Source organism: Coffea arabica, chromosome 5c (genome assembly GCF_036785885.1).
Source record: "Coffea arabica cultivar ET-39 chromosome 5c, Coffea Arabica ET-39 HiFi, whole genome shotgun sequence".
NCBI lineage: Eukaryota > Viridiplantae > Streptophyta > Magnoliopsida > Gentianales > Rubiaceae > Coffea > Coffea arabica.
In genome coordinates, this window is record NC_092319.1 from 2927470 (window position 1) to 2951647 (window position 24178).

Genomic DNA, 24178 nt, shown 5'->3' on the forward strand with positions numbered 1-24178 from the left:
GAGCAGTTCTTTTGGGTCCGAAATGACCTCCACAGGCAAAAGTATGACAAAAAGCTAAAATCGATTAAAATTCTATTTCACTTACACATCTTCTCATCACCTGATCCGCACACCTCTTCCACAGGTACGGGTCATCCCAGATAAAATACTTGGCATCGCTCTTCAATTCATCCCTTTTCGACTTTGGCCAACCTGCAGGAAAATCACCCGTCACCAAATAATTGACTAAATCAGCATACCAAGGCAACTGAGAATTTAAAGAAAATAAGTGCTCTTCAGGGAATGCATCCCTCAGTGGTTCATTATCCTCTCCAACGGGTATACGACTCAGATGGTCAGCTACTAAATTCTCCGAGCCTCTTTTATCCCTTATTTCCAGGTCAAATTCCTGTAGTAGCAATATTCATCTGATGAGTCTCGGCTTTGCATATTTCTTGGTCATCAGGTACCTTAATGTTGCATGATCAGAAAATACAATTACTTTAGCACCTAACAGATATGACCTGAATTTTTCTAGAGCAAATATCACTGCAAGAAGCTCCTTCTCAGTGGTGGAGTAATTCAACTGGGCTCCATTCAATGCTCGGGATGCATAGTAGATGACGTGAGCTGCCTTCCCTACTCTTTGTCCCAATACAGCCCCAACAGCATGATCACTGGCATCGCACATGATTTCAAATGGTAAACTCCAGTCAGGGGGCTGGATGATTGGGGGTGAAGTCAACAATTCTTTCAACTTGTCGAAGGCCTTCTCACATTTGTCATTGAATTCGAAAGTCACATCCTTTTGTAGGAGTTGGAACAACGGGGCTCCAATTTTTGAAAAATCCTTGATGAACTTTCGATAAAAACCTGCATGTCCAAGAAAAGAGCGCACCTCCCGCACACTCGCGGGGTAAGGTAATGCTGAAATAATGTCTATTTTAGCCTTGTCAACTTCTATGCCCTTAGACGATACAATATGACCCAAGACTATCCCGTGCTCAACCATAAAATGACATTTTTCCCAATTAAGCACGAGATTAGTCTCTATACACCTTATCAGGATCAATTTCAGGTTATCTAAACACGTATCAAAACTATCACCATACACACTGAAATCATCCATGAAAACTTCAATAATTTTCTCCACATACTCAGAAAAAATGCTTATCATACATCTTTGGAAAGCCGCAGGTGCATTACACAACCCAAATGGCATTCGTCTATAGGCAAAGGTCCCGAACGGGCACGTGAAGGTTGTCTTCTCTTGATCCTCCGGGGTAATTGCTATCTGAAAGTATCCTGAAAATCCATCCAAAAAGCAGTAATAAGCCCTACAAGACAAACGTTCAACCATTTGGTCAATAAATGGGAGAGGGAAATGGTCCTTTTTGGTGACGGCGTTTAGCCTACGGTAGTCTATACATTGCCTCCATCCAGTGGGCTTACGCACTGGCACTAGTTCACCCGTTTGGTTGGCCTCCACCGTCACTCCTGCCTTCTTTAGGACTACCTGGACCGGGCTCACCCAGGGGCTATCTGATATTGCAAAAATAATCCCCACATCTAGCAATTTTAGAATTTCTTTCTTTACAACTTCCATCATGAGGGGATTGAGCCTCCGTTGAGCCTGCCGTACAGGTTTGGCATTCTCTTCTAGTCTAATCCGATGCATACAGATGGCCGGACTAATCCCCTTAATGTCTGCTATTGTCCAACCTATCGCCTCTTTATGCTCTCTAAGGACCCGGATCAGTTTCTCCTTCTGGATTTTTGACAGTGCCGACGAGATAATCACCGGGAGTGTCTCATTATCACCCAGATATGCATATTTCAGGTGCTCTGGCAGAGGTTTCAACTCCAGTACAGGTGCCTGCACCACAGATGGCAACACCCTCCGGTGAGGTTCGGGAGTAAAAATAGGTAAGACCTCATACCTTTTTGTAGTGGTCTGCAATGAGTGTAATGCACCTATTGTGCATTTTAGATCCTCGCTCCACTCCACCTCAGGAGTTGTCTCCAACTCGAGGTGCTTTATTAAAGCCACCTCTAACTCATCCCTGCCAACAGTTTCAAGCACTTCCTGCACTACAGAGTCAATAGCACTCACAGAGAAAACTGAGCTAAAGTTGGAGTTTGAGGGATATTTCATAGTATCAAAGATATTGAAATGCACAATTTCCCCATCAAATTTCATGGACAATGTACCCTTATTAACATCAATCTTTGTCTGTGCTGTGCTCATAAAGGGTCTACCTAACAACAAAGGTGAGGGGTAGGAAGAGTGGTCATCATCCATATCAAGTACATAAAAATCAGCTGAAAACACCAAATCATTAACTTTCACCAACACATCTTCAACTAACCCATCAGGATATGCATTAGTTCGGTCAGCTAAATGAATGATTATTCCAGTTTCCTTTAATGGACCCAATTTTAAAGAAGCATAGATAGATTTAGGCATGAAATTAATTGATGCTCCTAGATCCAACATTGCCCTTCTAATCACAGTATTACCTATCCTACAGGGAATAGTAAACATACCTGGGTCCCCGCACTTTGGTGGAAGCTTCCTCTGTAGGACCGCTGACACGTTCTCCCCAACAATGATCCTTTCATCTCCCCTCAATCGCCTTCGGTTGACACACAAGTCCTTTAGGAACTTAGCATATTTTGGTACTTGTTTGATGGCGTCTAAGAGGGGGATATTTATCTCAACCCTGCGAAAAACCTCCAAGATCTCCTTCTCCTTATCCTGTTTCTTCGATTTTTCCAACCTGCTAGGAAAAGGAGGCGGGTTAGTTTTAGCTGTAATTATTGGGTCAGGAAGTACCTTCAGATCTGCACCATTGCTGTCCTCCCTTTCAAGCTCATTTTCGATTTTTTCCTCATCCTTATCCTTAGGAATCACAGGTTCAGGTCTCTGAATTTCTTTCCCACTCCTTAGGGTCATTGCGCTCACGTTCTTCGGATTTACTTCGGGCTGAGATGGCAATTTACCTTGGTTCTGGGAATCCAAACGGTTTATTGTTGTGGCCATTTGACTTATCTGATTCCTTATATCCTGCATTTCGGAGTCCGTCCTTTGCTGATATTACATAATGGTTGCCTCCGTCCTTTGCTGATTTTGCGCCATGTTTGTCATTATTTGTTTCATCATCTCCTCCATGGATGAACCAGAGCTTGGGGGCGGAGGCGGTCGGGGTTGGTACTGCTGCTGGTACCCTGGTGGCTTATTTGGCACAAAGTTAGACTGCTTGTTCAGTGCATAGTTAGGCTGCCTATTTCCTCTATAACTGAGATTCGGGTGGTCCTTCCAGCCGGGATTATACGTATTCGAGTACGGGTCATAGGCTCTTCTTGGCGCGGACGCGTGGCCAGCCATATTCATCTGTTCTGCAGTTTCTTCCTGAAGCATTGGGCACATGTCTGCAGAGTATCCCATACCAGTGCAAATCCCGCACATCCTGGCCTGAGTTGCTCTCTCTACAGCCAGTTGCCTCACAAACGAGGTCAACTCAGTTAGCTGCTGCTGGACAGATGGTGTCTCTATCTCGTTCACCTTGCGTATTGGGACATCCTCTCTGGTACCAAATTGTTGTGAATTTTCCGCCATCCCCTCTATTAGCTCCCGTGCTTCCTGAGGGGTTTTGTTCACCAGTGCCCCTCCACTTGCAGCATCAATTATGCTCCTATCTCTGAATAGGAGCCCCTCATAAAAATATTGAATGAGCAACTGCTCACTTATCTGGTGCTGGGGACACTTGTGCAACAAATTCTTGAACCGTTCCCAATACTCATAGAGTGACTCCCCTGGATGCTGCTTGATCCCACAAATTTCTTTCCTTAGGCTTGCAGCCCTGGACGCAGGGAAATATTTATCCAAAAATTTTTTCTTCAATTGGTCCCATGTGGTGATACTACCTGGTGGCAGGTAGTACAGCCAGTCCTTTGCAGAATCTTTCAAGGAAAAGGGAAATGCCCTCATTTTTATCTGCTCTTCTGTAATACCCGGGGGCTTCATACTATTGCATACGACATCAAATTCTTGCAGATGCTTATACGGCTCCTCACCTGGTAAACCATGGAAAGAGGGTAAAAGAGAAATCAGTCCAGATTTTAACTCGAATGAAGTGTTTTCACTCAAACTCGGGAAAGTAATGCACAAAGGCTGCTGATTTAAATTAGGGGCAGCCAACTCCCTTAATGTTCGTGCATTAGCCATGGTGATTTCTTCTTGCTCTGAGTCACTCGAAGTATCACCAAATGAATCTGTTAGTTCAACTTCTGGCCCAGGTCTCTGAGATGTAGCACTGGAGTGCTCCTCTCGGAGCTGTCTGGTCTCTTTTCTTGTCCTACGCGCAGTCTTCTCTACCTCAGGGTCAAAAACCAAATTACCTGTACGAGAAGATCGCGGCATACACTAGAAAAATACCAGAAAATTAGAGCAAAAATGAACTTAATAAAGAAACAAATAATAGCACCAGTCCCCGGCAGCGGCGCCAAAAATTGACAGGTCGTCAGCCTGTGCAATAATAATGATAAAAAATAGAACCTAATTACCACTAAAAGCAGTCAATAATTAATCCTAGGTACTGGAGCAGGGACTCTAGGTGTGCAATGGGTTACTTGATTCACCCTATTCCCGAAGAGTTTGCTTAACCCGATATACCAGAATTAATTAGTTGACAAAAATTACTAAACAGTAGACAGTGACAAGTAGGGTCGTCTCCTCAGGGACTGGAGGTATCTGTCTCTTTTAAAGTCCAATTAATAAGGGGGGATTTCACTGGAATGAAACTAAAAATAATTAAACAACTTAATTAAAAATGAATAAATCACTAGCACAAATATGGCAGGAATAAATAAATTCTAGCCAGGGATGCAACTACTCAGGCACAGTCCATTTATCCGATCATTGATGCAGGAGAGGTTCACTTCATTTATTAATAGGCTAGTTATAGCCATCGATGAACTCTAATGACCAATTTTTCCTTAATTTATAGGTGACCAAGGTACGACCGTTAATCACCCCTAACCAAGAAAGCACTCCTAGGTACGACCGTAGGAATTAATTTTCCAATTGCATTAATAACAAGAAAAACCTAGCCCTAATCAATAACACGCTACGAGGGTTATTTAAATTAGATTGCACATTCTCCTAATGTGTAAACACACCAGTTGCCACTAATATTAATCAATCAAACAATTACCGATTTAATTGACTAAATTGGCACGAGATTAATAAATCACATTGAACATCGGGCCCTTGACATCCAATTAATAAAATAATCCCATGAAAATTAAATCAGACAACATGCAAATATTAATAGATAAAGGAACGCGTGAAAACTAATTAGATCTCACAAATTTTCGGGACTGCGCCGTCGAGTTGACCTTTGACTAGATGGAAGACTTAGCTACGCTGCATAATTAAATCATCACACGAATTAATGGATTGTAAAGGCATAGCGTTTTTTTACTAGAAAGCAAGGAATGAAAGTTGTTTTTCCCGTTGGGGAATTTTGTCGAACACCTGGCGTGTGTCAGAGGCCAGTCCAAAGAAAGAAGGAAAAACTAAAGCTACCCTAAAAGACTAAAACTAGATATCCCCTGCTACCCTACGTTATCCCTATTTAAGCAACAAAAGAAAGATGACTAAAGGCTATCTACGTGGTCCCCACACATGTGGACAAAGCCTTCCAAGTACTTCTTGCCCCCCAAGTCTTTTTCCGTGGCTTTCTTTTAAGAGCCCAAATGACTAGATGCCTTCCACTAGCTTGTGGTCCCCACCAATTCAAGGGCCCAAGAATTGAAGCCCTTAGAAGTCTCCATATTTTCCATAAAATCCCTCCTTTTTGGTAGTTGTCTGCTTTATTGCTGAAATTAAGTCCAGATACCAAATATGAGTAAATATCAGCAATTAACACAATATTTATCAGGGATAAAAGGGAAAATTAATAATAAAATTACTAACAAATTATACCCTATCACTTTTTGAAACTGTTGTATTTATTTTTTACTGAATTTGTAGTTATTGGATTTTAAGGAAACAAAAAAGAACTAAAACATGATATTTATGAAGAAGAAATGACAATATAATAAAAAGTGGGACAAAGAATGGCACAGGATGTGGGACAGAAGATCCGTTGCGGGTTTTGAGTGGGTTTTTTTCGCAACGGATTTTCTCTCCCACACCCTGTGTCATTCTCTGTCCCACTTTTTATTATATTGCCATTTCTCCTTCATAAACATCATGTTTTAGTTCCTTTTTGTTTCTTTAAATCCAATAACTATTAATTTAGTAATACAAAAAATTTAACAAACTCAAAAAATCAAAATGCATAAAAAATGAGATTTTTTATGAATTTTCTGCTGCATTTTTTAATTTTCTATTATATATTGGTTTTTTGAAACTGTTGTATTTATTTTTTACTGAATTTGTAGTTATTGGATTTTAAGGAAACAAAAAAGAACTAAAACATGATGTTTATGAAGGAGAAATGACAATATAATAAAAAGTGGGACAAAGAATGGCACAGGATGTGGGACAGAAGATCCGTTGCGCCCAACCGACCCATTTCTCTTCTTTCCAAAAAAAAAGAAAAATTGCTGGAGACTTGCACGCGCCATTTCTGCTCCATTTCGCAAACCAATACGAAGCATGTACTGGAAACATTATGGCATTTTCTTCTTGATTTTTCTTTCTTTTTTCTCTTTTTTTCATTCTTTCTTTTTTTCCCAAGTTTTGTTGGTACAAAGGCAACTCCCCACATCGAATCTTATCTTTTAGGGATAATTGCAGAAGTCTCCCCTGAGGTTTCTGACATTTGCACTGACCTTCCCTGTGGTTTGAAAAATTACACTGACCTCCCCTGAGGTTACTAATCTTTTGCAAATTTAGTCCAAATGATTAAAATATTATTTTAGAGAGTGAAATTAGAATTTTGTACCAGATTTGCTCTTTGTGCTACATGTCCAATGAATGACAAAACACTATAAATCAATTAACAATTAATAAACTTTAAGGAGTATAATTTATGGGCAAACACGCATTATTCATTTAAAATACCGGGTCTTTACGGGTATTTTACTTTCAAATATTTAATTTGTGATAAATATATCAATATTTGTAAGTAAAATTCAAAAAGTGTTACAGTAATATTCTTGCAAAAAGGAAATCGGTAGGTTACTTATTTAATATAAATTAAATATTATTTTTTTAAAAAGAAATGGCCCATAAAGTATTAATTTTTTATGACTTTTATCCATTACATGAGTAAAGTATTCGCTCTTTAAGTGCATTTTATTCATTTAATTTATGTTAATATATAAATGTTTGTAACTAAAATTGAAAAAGTGTTATATTAATATTTTTACGGAAGAGAGATTGGTAGGTTTTGTATTTAACAAAAATTAAATATTTGAAAGTAAATACAAATCTGTATTTGAGCGTAAATATTTGTATTAAATTAAATGTTTGAAAGTGAAATACCCATAAAGAACCGGTATTTTAAATAGTTACCAAATCTTTATGGGCAAACACGTATTACTCATTTAAAGTACCGGCTTTTTACGGGTATTTTACTTTCAAACATTTAATTTATGATAAATATATCAATGTTTGTAAGTAAAATTTAAAAAGTGTTACAGTAATATTCTTACAAAAAGGAAATCGGTAGGTTATTTATTTAATATAAATTAAATATTTTTTAAAAAAAGAAATGGCCCATAAAGTATTAATTCTGTATGGCTTTCACCCATTATATGAGTAAAGTATTGACTCTTTATGGGCATTTTATTTTGAATCATTTAATTTATGTTAAATACATAAATGTTTGTAACTAAAATTGAAAAAGTGTTATATTAATATTTTTACGGAAGAGAGGTTGGTAGTTTTTGTATTTAAAAAAAATTAAATATTTGAAAGTAAATACAAATCTGTATTTGAGCTTAAATATTTGTTTTAAATTAAATGTTTGAAAGTAAAATACCCATAAAGAGCCAGTACTTTAAATAGGTAATGTGTATTTGCCTATAAACTATACTCGTTAAAATTTATTAATTGTTAATTGATTTGTAGTACTTTGTTATTCATTGGACATATAGTACAAAGGACAAATTTGGTAAAAATTTCTAATTTCACTCCCTAAAACAATATTTTAATCGTTTGGACTGAATTTGCAAAGGATTAGTAACCTCAGGGGAGGTCAGTGTAATTTTTCAAACTACAGGGGAGGTCAGTGCAAATGTTAGAAATCTCAGGGGGTTTCTGCAATTATCCCTATCTTTTAACATGGGCACCATCATTTCAAAGTTTAGGGTTTTGTTTCTTAACATGGGTTCATATAAATAACATCTTTAGAGAGTTTTAGGGTGGAGAAATAGGAGTTTGCTGGTTTCAGCTACTAGAGAGAGAAGCAAAGGAAAAGAGAGAAATATTTAATCCAGCAAACCACAAAAATAGGGCTAACCGACCAGTCCTGTTTGAACACCTTTTCTCTTTTTTTTAAGCTCTATTTTGAGAGATTGCTTTTCCTACATACCCCATAAATGTAGTAGAAGAACTTTTGTGTTGAAAATTTCCTAAGAAGATAGCTATAAACTCATAAATTTGACATCAAATTTGGGGGAAAATCAGCCCTGGTGCCTACGTTGGAGGCTTGGATTATTCAGCTTTTTCTTAGCTTCATGATTCGTTCATTTTTGCACCTTTTTTTTTACTAGTACATCTAGGTAGATGCTCTCAAACTTTGGTCTTTATATCTTTTTCCATTTGGATGCATCTTGGGAGGTTTCCTTTTCATGTTTTGTCACTTTGAGGACCAAGGATGATGAAAACTCTTTCGGTTAGTTATGATCTAAATTTTTCCTTAATATTTTAGCCCTTGAGCACCAGTAAAATCTGTGGATTTCTTGTTTACACATTTGGATGGAGTTCTAGACATGAAACATGACTTGCATCAGGGTTTTGCCTTGAAGTTTGATGTGGATATGTTGTGAAGTTTGGGGTTTGTTCTTGGACTTTAAATTTAATTTTGATTGGTTTTGTGTTGATTTGGATGTTGTTTGATGTTTTAGATACTTCATGATGTTGTAAGGATCATGTTCATGTCAAAATTTATTGAATTTTTTTTTCCGGGGAAGACTACGGCCATCTGGCCGGAGCTCTTGATGAAGTTTCGCAAACTCAGATGTTTGAATTGAGTTTGTTACGTTCTGTTTCCCATTTCGTTTCGTATGTTTTGTTTCTGTTTTATTGGGTTTTGAACTTTTGCTTCATTTCTTGACGGAAATAGGTCTATTATATTGGTTGGGTTGGTTTTAGACTGTGGCAAGGGGCTAATGAACATGCTATGTTGGGCTTGTTTATTATTTTACCTAATTTCTGTTGCGAAATGGATCATAATGCAAAAAGTGGGTTTGGTTAGTTTGAATAGAGCAAAGTTGTTAGATTTAAGTCTGAATTGTTTTGGGTTGGGCTTGTTGGTTCATTTCAATAAGACTACGCGCATTCTGCCCAAGTTACTTAGGTCTTCTTGTTTGGGCCAAGAGATTTAGCCAACTCGTCCAAATTTGCTATGTTAAAGATCGGGTTAAAGAATATGGACCAAGATTTTGTTTTCTATTTTCTTTATTTTTTTAATATGTTATTTAAGACATTTTATGTGTTTTAGGCATTCTTTAATTTTTCTGAAAATTTTGATGCGTCATTGCATTCGCTGATTTTTATCTAAATCTACAAGATGTATTTGCATTTGACCCATAGTTTTTGCATAACTATGCTAAGGCCCAAAATTTGTGAAAATGGATAAATTTCTTTTTTAGAGTCTTGATCCCTCTTTGTGATGTTTCATGCATGTTTTTGGGTGTATTAATTCTCGCTTTCAAGTATAATTAGGTTAAATAAACTTGTTAAGTTTAGAATTTGAATTCAACAACTTTAGAAACTAATGCAAATAGTTTTTTAATTTGATGGCTTAAAATTATTTTTAGTGATTGAATTAGTCTAGTTTTGAGTGGATTATGAAAAATAGGGCAGTAAAAATTGATTTTTGCAGAATTTTCATTTTGGCCCTTAGATTCTTAAAATTTATATTTTTGCCTGCACAACTTTTATTTTTCTCATTTTAGGCCTTAAAAATCTTTGTTCATGCTTGGTATGTTAGTTTATTATTTGTTTTATAACATTAGTGAGCTTCTTTTTAATGGAATTAAGTTTTTTTATCTCTAATAATTAATTATCAATTATATTAGTACCTTGATGCATTTGTTATTTTTGAGTAATAGATAACTCTCTTACCTAATTTAGCCGTTACTTCAAAAGAGAGGTACCCTTATTATCCTTTAAATTTCTATTATGTGCTCCTATGTGTTCATGTGTTTTATGTATTTTTTTTTACTTATTTATTTACTTTAAACTTTTATCCATTTCTATGTTTATTTAATTCAAGTTTTATAATTGTTTGGATGGTACTTGAATATCCAAGATGTGATAGATAGGTTAGATCTTTTTGTGCAAGAAATGTAATTAGATAGGCAATATAATAGATAGGTTTTATTTTTACAAGAAATATAATTGGATAGGCAAATATAATAGATAAATTAGATAGGTTTATTATTTTATATTTCCCTTTTTAGATTATAGTTAGGAACCCAATGTAATAGTTAGGTCTATGTGCTTGTGTGTTTATGTGCTTATATTTTTATTCACTTTTTTTTTAGAGTTTTGCATTTAAATATTATGCTTATGTGCCATGTGCTCTACGTGTTTATTGTTTTGATTATATTCTATATATTTTATTATTAATAAATAATGAGTGCATGATATTATTGCATTAGTCCAATGGTAGTTGTGGATTTTCTCTCCGATTCCTCACTACTCCAACACTAGTGGAGACTTGTAGAAATAGACTAGTCTAATACTAGATCCTTAGGTGATCCATATGCTAGATTCATACTTTGTGTTACATTTATTGCATTTCATGCATTTTTTTTATTTTAGGTCATTTTTCGTCATTTGCATGACATGTTTTCTTATATTAGTCCCTTATCCCTATATGCATAAACTATATCATTAAAACTCGTATTTCACATAGGAAATCAAAAGGCTGGTTTGTTCATTTTTTGTCCGGATTAGAAAAGTCATTTTTGAATATGGAAAATGGGAGAGTATGACTTTTTAACCTTAACATGCTATTACCCCTTTATAAGACAGAAAATTGTGCCATGAGTTTTAGTTTTCCATACCCGTTATGTTGCATTCCTCTTTTTAAGGTCATACATATTTATCTGTATATCATAATTTTCTTTTCTTTTTTTTTTTGAGTATCATTTTTATCATTTTCGTGACCTCTTCAAGGGATCATTTTTTAGTTTCATAATTAACGCAATTAGTACCAATTAAATCTTGAAAAGACATTTTGTCTCTCTCGATATTCTCTAGCTTTAGGTTTGCATCCATATCGAAACATCCAAATGTAATAAGTTTAAAATGTTATATTAGGAAAATGTTGACTATATCTCACAACTAGTTTTGACTAAGTTGAAAAGGTGTCTTAGATTCAAATCGATCGAATCTTTACCTTCCCTTTCTGCAACTATGACTACCAAACCTTTTTCACTCTTTTTCAAAGATCTGGAATTATCTATAAGTGTTTCATTAACTTTCACTTTTTAAACATTTTTTTGACTGACTTGGTACACCTAAGTTCGATACTAAGTGATAACTCTCTTTTTTAAAAACCCTTTTTAGACTATCATTTTATGTCCAAACCGCGTCGCATTTTCTAAATCCCATTTTAGGCCATTTTTCTTTATTTTCTAAAATCAAAAACTCATATTTTTAACTCTTTTCTTTTTATTTCAAAAATGGAACGCGACATTAGGCTGAAATGGTCTTAGGTTCAAATCTTTCTAATCCCTTCCTGCTTCTTAAATCCCATATTCCCTTGCTAGAATAATTTTTTAAAAGAAAATTGTATTTAATTGTTTGAAGAGGGACAAAATTGCTTTTAACCATTGTGTTGGTACCAATATCCAATGTTCTAGTAAAAACTAACAAACTTAAAGTGGCGATTAAACTTGTTATAATTATTGGAAGATATAAAACAAACTTGAAAGAGACAAGGACTATTTCTAATTGACTAAGCCATAGAGAAAATTCTAAAATTATGATGAATTCTAAAATCAATATGCAAAAGCGTAGATTGTGATGTCCGCTTTCAACAAGAGAGGTCTTCGCAATAATGAAATGCAAGCTTGATGAGCTCGCAATTTGCAAATGCGAGGTATGGCTAAATTTATTGAATTCTGAATTTCTGAATGATCATTCAACAAAAAGGACAGTCTGTCTCATCTGTGATTGCTAACTTTTGATACAGAAAATAGCAAACTTTTGTTAAAGAAAAACTTGAATTATTCAGTTTGATACAATTGAGATTTGTGTAAGATAAAGGATAAAAAATTGCATTCTCTTGCTCACAAAAGAACAAGAAGGCCTGCTATCCTCGCAATTGAAGAATCCGATACAATTGGGAACTATGTAAGAAAAATGATACAGTTGCATGCTCTTGCTAGCAAACAACACCAAAAAAAAACAAAAAGTTATGTTATCCTCGCACTTGAAGAAACAGAAAGGTCTAGTATCCAAAATGATGAACTCTTAGACTTTGCATTCCACAAGTGCAAGAGCTAGAAGCCATCACAACAAACTACCCTTTAGCACAAAAAAAAAATTGAAATCCATCATAATATGGAGATTAATTTTCTCTTTAACCTTATCACTTGAAAGTTGGATAGGCTTTGTCATCTCATTTAAATGGCGAGATAAGAATTAGAGATAACTGATAAGTGCATGTTTAACCTACCATTAGAGTATTTTTCATTAATATAAATCAAATTGGATGATAATCCGTTAATGAAATTTGCTTATTATCCAAAAAAAAAAATAAACCAACTAATATTGCAAAAATCTCTCGATTTCATTATTAAATACTTAAATAAATAATTGGTATGGGAAATATCACAATCTCTACGTAGACAAAGTTAAGGACAAAGTTAAGGACATAAATTATGAAAAAAAAAATTAGAGAGAGAAAAGAGAAAAATTAGGAGGCCAACTTCTTTATGTTTATGGAGAGTTCGTAGGGAAGAATCCGTTCAGTGGCAAAGACAACGGAGGACCAATTAAGGCACGCAGCAGCAGTTTTAGTTTTATTTCTTTCTTGAATCACACATAGGCAGATAGGTTCAGCCCCAACAAGAACTGGGCAAATTAGTTGGGTAGAAGAAAGTTAGGGCAAGAAACTTTGGAAAAAGAAAATCAGGGAGACCAAAAGAAAAAATTGAGAGAGCCCGTTCTGCACCACCTTTTTATTTTTTTTGGTCTCTCCCTCCAGAGTTAGAGATAGAGAGTGAGACAGTGAAAGAATGTAGGCAGCAGTTCACCGTTCTGTACCAACAAGAACTGGGCAATGTAAGTACTTTGTTCAATTTTTTGATAATTCATACACCTTCTTAGGGGTGTCAAATTTTTCTGCAATTTTTTTAAAAATTTTATATGTAAAAATAAAACATAATAAGAATTGAAATTATATTATATTTGTTTAGATTCATATAATTTATATTAATTATATGGCCAGAAGATGCAAAAGTTGATGAATGTAAAAATCTATATTCTAGAATGAATCAATTATTACAATTATCAATTCTTTTGAATACAAAAAAAATGTCAAAATTCCATGTAAACAAACAAATAACACAATAGAACCAACAAGACAAATGTAATAAAACATGTTGTGTCCCGTAAACTAATTTAGGGTAATTAAATCAAATTTGTATCAACTGTAATGTATTCTGGTATTGAATATTGATTATTTCAAACACTTGAAAATGAATGAACATTCTATTCTGGCAGTAGAATGATAATTTTTGTCCCTACAATTGGGGGTTAAAAGGTATCCCAAGCGGAAAGATATTTTTATTCTGGACATTTTCACGTACCAAACTAGGGGTTAGTGTAAAATGGGGAGAAATATTGAACAAAATTGTTGATCTCTCCCACGTGGCCAAAGATTAGGCGCGATCCTCCATTTCTTTTGCTTCCCAAATTAGCAGTACAACTTTCCAGGTTGGAACTTGACCAAAAATCAAAGACTTTGCTCAATACTAAAAATTTTCAAAAAGAGAAAACAATAGCCATAATGCTGGATGATCGTGTACGATATATTGAATTTACTGGAACAAGTAAATTAAGAAGAGGACCAATTGCTATAATATAACCTACCTTAGAGCAAACTTTAGATTTTCATTTATTACCAGTACCTTTTTAAAAAATTTGAACAGGCCTCGAGCTATGAATTTAAGCAAAACTGAATTGTACATCGATCTTAAGTTTTGAACGCAATTGCTTTCATTATATACATATATATATAAAAGAGTAAATTTTATAGACACTGACGGTATATACACTATCACAGTTAGATATATGATATATATATATAATATTTGAGTTTCAAATTCAAATTTGGATTATGTGTATAGAAGATTAATCCATATAAAAAAAACAATTATTCATCTTTTTCCAGGATTAATGTGGTGCTCAAAAGTCAATTCACATTAATATCTGCAAGTGATGGAAGCATAGTTACTAAGTACGTTATTGCGTATGAAATAAACTTTGTATAGAAGCTAACAGAACAATAATATTCTCAACAGTAAAGATGTACTGAAATGTAAAAGGTTCTTGAATGAATATATTGTTTTGGGAGAATAAATATCTGATGATATTGTTTTTTTAATTTGATCTCGCATGGCCAAAGGTTCCCCATACCAAGGAAAACCTGGAACTTGCATTGGAATGCGGATTGGATCAAGGGCTGTTATCTTGAAATTCTCTGTCTAGCGAGTGAGAGATTTTGATCTAGTACCTTTTGCATGTTCTTTTTTTTTTCAATACCCTTTTTTTTCTGAAGAGTAAGGGGAAATTGAAACTAATGATATTGTTCGTGCTAGTTTTTACTCAAGAACAAACACGAATTAAAAAAATAAAACTCGACTGCCCTTATTTTGGGGATTGAAAACCCATGTTTTATTTATTTATTTAATTTATCTCTTGCAAAAACAACCCGGATTACATTTCATCTCTCATAGGATAATGAGAGGAACTTATTTATTAACATTATCTCTGGCTTAAACCACCGGGATTATATTATACTTATTTCATCTCTCATAAGATAATGAGAGGAACTTACTCATCCACAAAAGACTTTATCATGGACTTTCTTGGGTACTTAGACCTGCGACCAAAAGTCAGAGTTTCAGGGTTAACATAAGGCCTGATTGCCTGACTGTAATTCTCGTCATAGTATACGTTCCAAAGCATGACGCCTCCATAGTTGGGATAGTCCTGGATTTGGGGAAGAACTTCACGAATAAGCATCCGATGTGGAATGAAACCGCCAGAAGGAGCGGCTTCAGGGGATGCAGGTAATCCCAGGAATAGTTTGTTAACTCCTGGATGTGAAGCCCAATGAGAGCTCCAACTGTTGATGAGGTTGTTGGCATTGCCCATGCTATACTGACAAGGCGGATTGTTGAAAAATTGCACCCACACATAATCAAAGAGGCCAGTTCTGATAGCAGCGTCGAGATAATAGTCAGGATAGGAACATTGTGGTGCTGCAGATAAGTGCACCCTTCTCTCCGTTGTTCTATATTCTGAGAGCGCCTTGGCGAGATCATCCAAGAAATCCCTCCTTCCACCTTGGATATGAAAGTCTATACCGTCTAAGACAGCATCGCCTAATGGACGATTTTCTGATTCACCGCCAAGGAAATTATTATAGAGATAGGACGCGACTTCCTTAGCATCATCGCGTGAAGAAAGGTTTGGAGCTCCGCCGAGAGAAAGAAGCACTTGGATGCCTCGTTTCTGGCAAGCTTTTATCTCAGAACTAAGCGAGGAGCAAGCGCTTCGCTCACAATGCCCAGCTAAGTTCAATTCTGGTGTCTGGCCATTGCCATAATTTATCAGAAAGGCAAGATTCACGTAGTCATAGGTACCCCTCCGGCATGCGTCTTCCAGGCTTCCTTCGTCAGTGTTTTGGCCCCAGTAGGTGGCAATTCCAGCAGCATCGGAAGACCTGATCGCTGAAGATATCATCAACAGCAATGTTATTGCTATGACTAGTGCTCTAAAACAGGGAGCCATTTTTTCTTCTCTCGGTTGTTTTTGCAGGCTTGCTTTCGTGTGTATTTTTTGGTTTGGTGTGTATTTGGTTGCCCACAGATCGACCCCTTTTATAGATGAGTTCAGCTACCTGTGTGGCGAATTGAAGACGTGCCAAATACTGGCCATCCCCCTGGAGGTACGTGTAATATGTGCGTTATCAATGATAGTTGATAGTTTACCCAAAGAAAAGTATTATTCGTTGCTCAAGTGTCCCGTCGATACATCATTGACAGCATCAGTAAATTTCTTCACTCATCATTTCAACTATAGCACAAATATCTTTCTTTTTCTTGGTTCTTGGAGAACTTACAAGTGCCATAATCTTATAAATGGGTATTGAAAATGTTTAAATAAAAACTAATAGTATAAAACTCAGTTTTGACTGTTCGAGCGAGCTGATTGAACTGTTGATCGAGTAGCTTTCTGAACTAAACCAAGTGTCAAACTAAGATGGATCAAAAAATCGGTCTAGATAGTAAAAACCAACTAGATCGTTTGGTCGGACCAACGAACCGTCGACATGTTTTTACTAAACGGTTTTGAGTCTTGCTTTTCTTTAAAAAAAAAAAAATGCGGCCCCACATTAGCATATAATAATTATCGGAAACGATTAACGCACTATACTTTTTGACATTTTACTATTTAGCCCTCATACTTACTTTTAGATTTCAATGTTACCTCATATTTAAGTTTCTATCATTTCACCTTTAAAAAATTATAATTTAGCTCTAAATTGTTTACAAAATCCAAAATTTCTTACTATTCGTATTCCTATCCACTTAACAATTGTTAGAATTAAACAATGGTTACATCCCATTTGTAGTTAAATAAATTATTCGATCCATATTCATTTTTACTCTAAAAAGTATGATTTAATCCAAACCATATTCATTTTTTTAAAACAAAAATGGAATTTGACCCCATCCATATTAATTTTTATCACTAAAAAAGTGGTATTTGACATTTTTTTTTACATAAAAAATGATTGCATATAGGTCACATGGCGATCTTTGGCTAAAAAGTAGTCAAAAATTTAGATTGCGACCAAATTTTGCTAACTTGAATTTGTAAGAGATGTAAAATTAATATTTTAAAAGTGAAGGAACAAAAAAATCATTTAGTGAAATGTAAGGGACGTATTGAACGATTTTTCACATTAATTATTTATGATATATATGGTGTCAGAGATTAAAAATGACTTGGTAACATTTAGTCTAACGATTGAACCAATAACCTATGACCCAGTAAGATTTCCAGCTTTAAAACCTTCTTAAAAACTTGATTTTCGGAACCACTCATGGACGATGGGGTGCATACTCAAGAGCCCCATATATCATCATAATAATGTAATATTACTTACATCATCATGTGTCACTAAATGATAGTGTGCCAAGTTGAGATATAGTTTGTGTCAATTCTCCTTTCATTTTAGTATATTTTGTGTTTTAGTGATGTCATAAGAATTTGGGATGACAGAGGACTAAAAAGAGTTGCTGAAAAGTCTATTTGCTATAAAGTATGGCGCGTCTTAAAGAGCCTAGGAAATTGAGAAGTTGTGGGACCTGAGATTAATTTCAACAATTAAAGAGAATAATTGATTGATTTCTCTGCAGCCTTGAAAACTTTATTTTTGGATGGCAACTAGTTAGTAAGGATATTATTATATCATTATCCACGAAAATAGATTATTCCAGTATGGAAGATAATTCCTTTTATTGGAATAATTTTTAGCAGATAATCATATAGATTGTTAGGGTGAGAATATCGATATTTAATTCCCAACTCTCTCTACACTTTGTCATCGTAGTTAGGTGGTTTTTCCTTTTTCTTCTCTCAAGACAAAAACCTAGTTTTCTCCGCTGCATTTTCTCCATAAGAAGTGGCTAAATTTTCTTTCTAGTTAGAGGATAATCCAAGACTTGGTTCTACAAACAATTATGATATCTAATTGAAGTTTAGTGTTTCATCTATTCGTGGGTATTTTTATACTTCCTGTATTACATGTATGATGATTATTGTGTGTAATTAAATAAGTGGCCAATATTTAATTATTTACAATAGTCTGCTACCAATTGAAGCAATTAAATTCGTAATTGTTTGTCTGTTTTAATATTTGTGTAGACTGACATAATTGGATCTATATCAGGAAAAATATATGATATAATTTAAATGATCTCTCGCAACATGTTTGTTGATTAGAATTAGGCTTTTTTAATTCTTGATGCTGTTAAAAAATTTAATTCTATGGTTGTACCTAGAATTATCTTTTAGTTAGAGAAGTAGTTAGTGGCCATACTCTGATTATCGATAAAGTAAGGAAATATTGATTGCCAAAGTTTAATGATAATTATAACCTATTTGTTCACTAATATTTGAATTCATCTTTGCTTTAGTGATCAATTGTAGGAACCAATCCTAAGATTATTCCTTTGGCTAGAACTCTATTATTATTGGTTTATTCTTAGTTAATTTTCTTTGCATGTTTATTTGTGTTTAAATTAATTAGTTAGTATAATTCTCCAAAATCCCCCTTTTTATTCATTGCTTTGGAAGAAAATAAATCAACTCTATCTTGTGGAGACAATCCTACTCATTGCTGCATACAAATTCGTATTTTCTAGAGCAGTTATTTATTTTTAATTAGTTGACACCCTGTCACTGAATCAACATGGCTTTTAAGGAAGAAAGAGAAGGATTTATCTATTAGAGGATGAATGGCACTTTGTCCGAACCATGGGGTTCATCCCATTTTACCTCTTGAACCAAAACAATACACACTTCATTTTCTTTGTGCTAAATTTTTTTTTATCTTATTAAATCAATTACAACCAGTGTTACAATTTCATACTTAGCTCATAGGTATATGGTTTAGAATATTGATGATTAAGGAGCAAATTGAACTTTTTATATATAGTGTTTGTAAAGAGAAAGCCATTCTTTATTTATTGAGTTATACACTTTACTTTGCATCTTTGCTTGTGCATATGTTGGCTGGCCGAGGATTGACCATTTTATTTTATAGATAGATGAATTCTGTCTAAAGTAGAGGATATATTGTACCCAATAGTACGGCAAAGGTTCCTCTTTCATAACATCTCTTGTTGCATTATCTATCTGATTAATACATGTTTTCTGTAGTAATAAATAAAAATTCAAGTTTTAAAATAGGAATAATTTCAGAAACTCCTCCTGAGATTTCTAACTATTTCACTTAGTTTTCTTGAAGTTTTTAAAATAACATTTACCTCCCTTGATTTGACACTTTGGTAACCAAATCTTAAAATAAGCTAAAAAATTTAATGAATACCCTGAAATGCCCTTATCTTATATAGTTCAATTCATTCTTCTAAACAATTGTAAAGTAATTTGACATAATTATATATATTAAAAAAGAGTCTCAAATTTTTCATGTCAATATTTGTTATTTAATAATCAACTGTAACAATAAATCTTTACTGTGCTAAGTTATTTTTTATAGTGTTTTATTGGGAATATAGATTCTTTTTAAGATAGAGAAGAAAGTGTTACCTTGTGTTTTATAAATTTATGGACTATTGTTTTAGCAAAAGTTTATGGACTAGTTTAGCGATGGAACTACCATAGTTTGGTAGTGATTTTGGGCCATTTGTTTTTAATTATTGTTGATTTATTCTTGATTTTGATACAAAAAAAAAAGAGTAACAAAATAATTGGATGATATTAAAAGTCATCAACAAAATTACTAGTTTAACGTTTGATCTAGATAGATATTAGCGACAATATTGATAGGTCTTCTATACTTCTAATGAAATATAAGAGAAATGAATAAGAAGGAAAAAGGAAAAAAATTATAAAATCCATTCTTTGTATAAACATGGAAGCAAGAGAGTTTTATTAAAATATTAAAGTTAGTATTGTCATTTTAAATGGGCAAGGGAGTTAGATATAATTTTTGAAACTTTAAGGGAGCCACATAAAATTATCAAAAACCTCAGGGAGGTTTATGAAATTATCCCTTTAAAATATTTTTCTTAATACAACAGTTGCCCTTTAACAAGTTGTATAATATAAAATAAAATAGAAATAGGGTTAATTGTAAGTTGCACCCCTCAACAATTTGGCAATTGGAACTTGCATTCCAAACTTTAAATTTAGCAGTCTATTACCTTCAACTTCTAATTTTTTGCACAATTTACAAATTAAGTTAAATCTGATAAAAAAAGAGAGGGTGATTATACTTGTTTACCCTCAAATTTTTACCAAACCTCCAAAAATACCCTTCCTTTATTTTCATCTTCTGAATAAACTCAAATTCCTAAACCCTACAAATATTCCTCAAAACAAAATCCCTTTGAAAAAGCATAAATTAATATCTAAAAATTCATCAAACAGAAATAGAAATCAAGTCATAATCCATACCCAAATCTCACATTATCAACACCAACCTCTTGATCATCCCATCACCACTATCATTATCCCCCACTATCACCATAACTTCTTAAAACTCATTAAAAAAAAAGTAATAACAAACAAAGAAATGAAGGAGAATAAGATCTTTGGGAGGCAAGAAAACAAACAAAAAAAATTCCCAAATCCAAATCTCGCCAGAATAACCTCTTAACTTCTAACGTCTAAGACCCACAAATTGATCAGTGTGACTCACAAATTGATTACGAGCTCGAGCTCTACAGATAAACCTATTTTATGCAGTGCATGATAAGCTGTTATTTAATTTCTAAGGTCCTTCTACGCTGACAGTTAGCAAGGTTGGATTGATTACGTAAATTGCCCAAGAAATCTGACAAATGGTTGTGTAGATAATTAAACCAAGCCTAATTATTAAATTAAATTACTTATGTGGCAAGTTTTTTTATTTGTTGGTTTAGTGAGTGGAAGAATTTCAAAGTTGATACAGAAAAGAAATATTTCCTAAGGTCCCCGTTATTAAAGTTCAGCAAGATATTTACATTTATCATGTTGGGAGAGAGATACTCCTAGTCGGTTCAGAATTGAAAATTTTTCTGCCAACTGTTAGTTTCCTATTCCTTTGAGACCCCTGTTTGGCACTTAAGTTTTTTGCCAAGTTTATCTGCTACAAGTTTTTAAAAATTTTAACTACAGTAATCTCAAAAATTTCTCAAAATTTTTAAATTATACACTTCAAAATATTAAAAAAACACACTTCAAAAATTTTTTTAAAAACTTTTATAATAAACTACAGCAAAGTTTTAGACAAATACCCAAAAAACTCACTTGCCAAACGGGGTCCTAGTCGGTTGGATACTCTATACCGTTTCATTATTTTCTTGAAGAGAGAGGTAAGTTGTGGATATTGAGAGAAAACTTCTAAACTTGTTATTTGTGAGCATTATTGTTGAGTTTAGTTAATAAAATTATTAAGTTATATTGTGTATTTATTCTCTTTCTCTTTCACATATATTCATATATTTTAAAATAATTTTTGCTGAGCATGATTTTTTTTTGTGGCAATAGATTGGAATATGTAATCAAATTTGAGGATGAATAGGGCCTCAATCAACCTTCACCCTTCATTCATGTTTATCTTATACTTGAACATCCTAGGTTGAACTTTTCTCTAGGCCACAAAATTGTTTATGCAAATTTGATGAGTAAAAGTTTACATGTACTTCCTTGGGGGAGCACAATTTTCGAGTAAAGATATTGAATACGGATTTGATGTATGGATTTATCAACAATCTTTTCTTCTTTTAATAGTGACGTTGATTGACACTAACATTATTATTGGACACCCCAAAGGTGACATTCTTGCCTTGTTTCCATAGAATTTTCCAGGCCACCCTAAATCATTGTCCTGCCACAGAATTCTGGGACCAGTCCTTCCTGTGCATGAATTGAAGTGGACGCACTAAAATCACTTAAAATGGACGGACTAAAACGAAAGTCACTTTAAAGACGCACTACAATGAAAAGTTACAGTTTGAATTGTAAGTTTACAGAGTTTGGTTAAAAAATATATTATGATAAAGTGATGCATGTGAGATAAAAAATTGATTGGTAAATGTATCAAAAAAATATTTCAAAATATCTAAGTGAAAACTGGCAATCCAAATAATGCCAATCTTGTCGGCTATAGTAGTATTTTGTGTGACCAACTTCTCTCTGCAGTTTTCCTGGTTTCAAATAACACTACTGAGAGCCCATTGTCAGGTTTGAACATTTCCAAATAGAAGCTCTAAATAAATCACTCAAAAGGAGTACAATAGGAAAGCAAAGGATAGGCTGTGTCCAAAAGACTGAACTTCTTTGGATTGCATTTTTCTGAATTTTTTGTAGAAAAATTACTATAGCGATTTGATATATATGAGGTAAAAAGATAAATGGAAAATGTGTTTACGGAAAACGTAACAATTTTGCTTTGGAAAATTGCTGTCCAAACAAGGCTTATTTCTTTTTTTTTTGGGTAGGTTAAATCTGTTCCAAAGCCACAAAATATAAGTTACAATCACTACAATAAATCTGAAGTGAAAATTTTCTTGTAAGGACCCAAATAAATTAACTGGTTGTACATGTTTCGCGAGATCAAGAAGTTTCACTACATAGGATAAGATTAGGCATCACAATCCAGCTGCAGTCTTATATGTCTTTTACATCTTTAATTTTGACAATCCACTTGCGATGGTTACTGATTTCGCAATCACTATCTCAAGATACCATCCTATGAAGCACTTCCTGTTTATTTCTATTTGTAACTGAAGATAATTCCCATGGAACTCGCCAGTAATAATCCGTCACCAACAGATGTTTGTGTAAGTGGAAGGGGCTTGCATCCCTTAATCATGAGATCTCGGGTTCGAAACCATGGGGATGGAATAAAAAACGTTGGGAGAGCTTCCCCCTGCAAAGGATCCGACGCGGCTCAAACGAGATTAGTCGCAGACCGTAAAACGGATGCGAACACCTGTGGGTTAATACCAAAAAAAAAAAAAATAATCCATCATGATCAACTGAAAGAAAACAAAAACACCTACAGATCAATTGCAAGTGCAAACACTCCAATTCAATCCTAAATTTTCCTTCCCCTTTCTTCAACCTTTCAATATCCAGTTACACCAAAGAAAACAAAACAGTGAACAACACTCCATGGGGATGTATTTAGTTTAGGCATTTTTCCATCATGCTTACATGCTATGATCGTAGGGCAGTTTCCTTTTTCCTTTAATCAAATTTGATGTTGAATCAATACAAAATTCACCACAATTCAGACTTCCTCAGGTAAACAGAATATGTGATTAAAAAATTGCATACGAATGATCTAAGGGACAACAAATTCAAGGAGACTAATAATATGAAAGATCCAAACATCCATAGGTTGCGCATGTTAATTCACACAAATTTCAAGGTATTAAAAAAAAAAGAAAATTTGCAAAAGAGGGCTTACTTCGGTGGTGGCACAGTGAACTGCAAGATTGGGCTACATGATGAAATCTAATGAAAAAAATTTGTTCCAAAGACAGTAAATTTGATGATCGAATGGTTGACGATGGCTGCTGTAAAGATGACGATGGTGATTTTGCGGGATTCCTAGTGAGACTTTTTGTAGTTTTTCTATTTCTTGTGTTAGATTTTTTTTTGTTTTTTCAAATTTGATTTCCAGATTTGAAAATTTTTAAATTTGTCACGTCAGATTTCACCTTACCATCCAGGTTTAAATCAATTCATTAGCATATTTGGAAAGAAATAAACCGTACAACTGGAAGCACGCATAGATAATCTTGATAATAAATGTTTTATCATTTGATTTTTGTGAGTTCCACTGCATAATATTCTATTAATTTTTCAGATCTATATATATTTGTTTGGACAGAATATTATTTGAAATAATTATTGTAGTACTTTTTATGATGTGATGTATATGAGATAAAAAGGTGATTGGGAATATAAAAAGGTGGGTTGGAAAATGTGTTTATAATGCAAGCGAAATATTATTTGAGATATTTCTAC

The 24178-nt window shown here is 34.1% G+C and overlaps 1 protein-coding gene and 1 non-coding gene across 2 annotated transcripts; one reads left to right on the forward strand and one right to left on the reverse strand.

Annotated features, from left to right (window-relative positions):
• The first annotated feature begins 3728 nt into the window (after positions 1-3728).
• LOC113691243 (small nucleolar RNA R71) lies at positions 3729-3835 on the forward strand. Its single transcript, XR_003448651.1, has one exon. It is a non-coding gene; the product is annotated as a small nucleolar RNA R71 (small nucleolar RNA).
• An 11211-nt stretch (positions 3836-15046) lies between these two features.
• On the reverse strand, positions 15047-16262 carry LOC113690267 (acidic endochitinase). The gene has a single exon (XM_027208105.2). It carries the CDS (start codon positions 16193-16195, stop codon positions 15233-15235), a length of 963 nt encoding a protein of 320 aa, XP_027063906.1. The 5' UTR covers positions 16196-16262; the 3' UTR covers positions 15047-15232.
• Positions 16263-24178: the final 7916 nt, after the last annotated feature.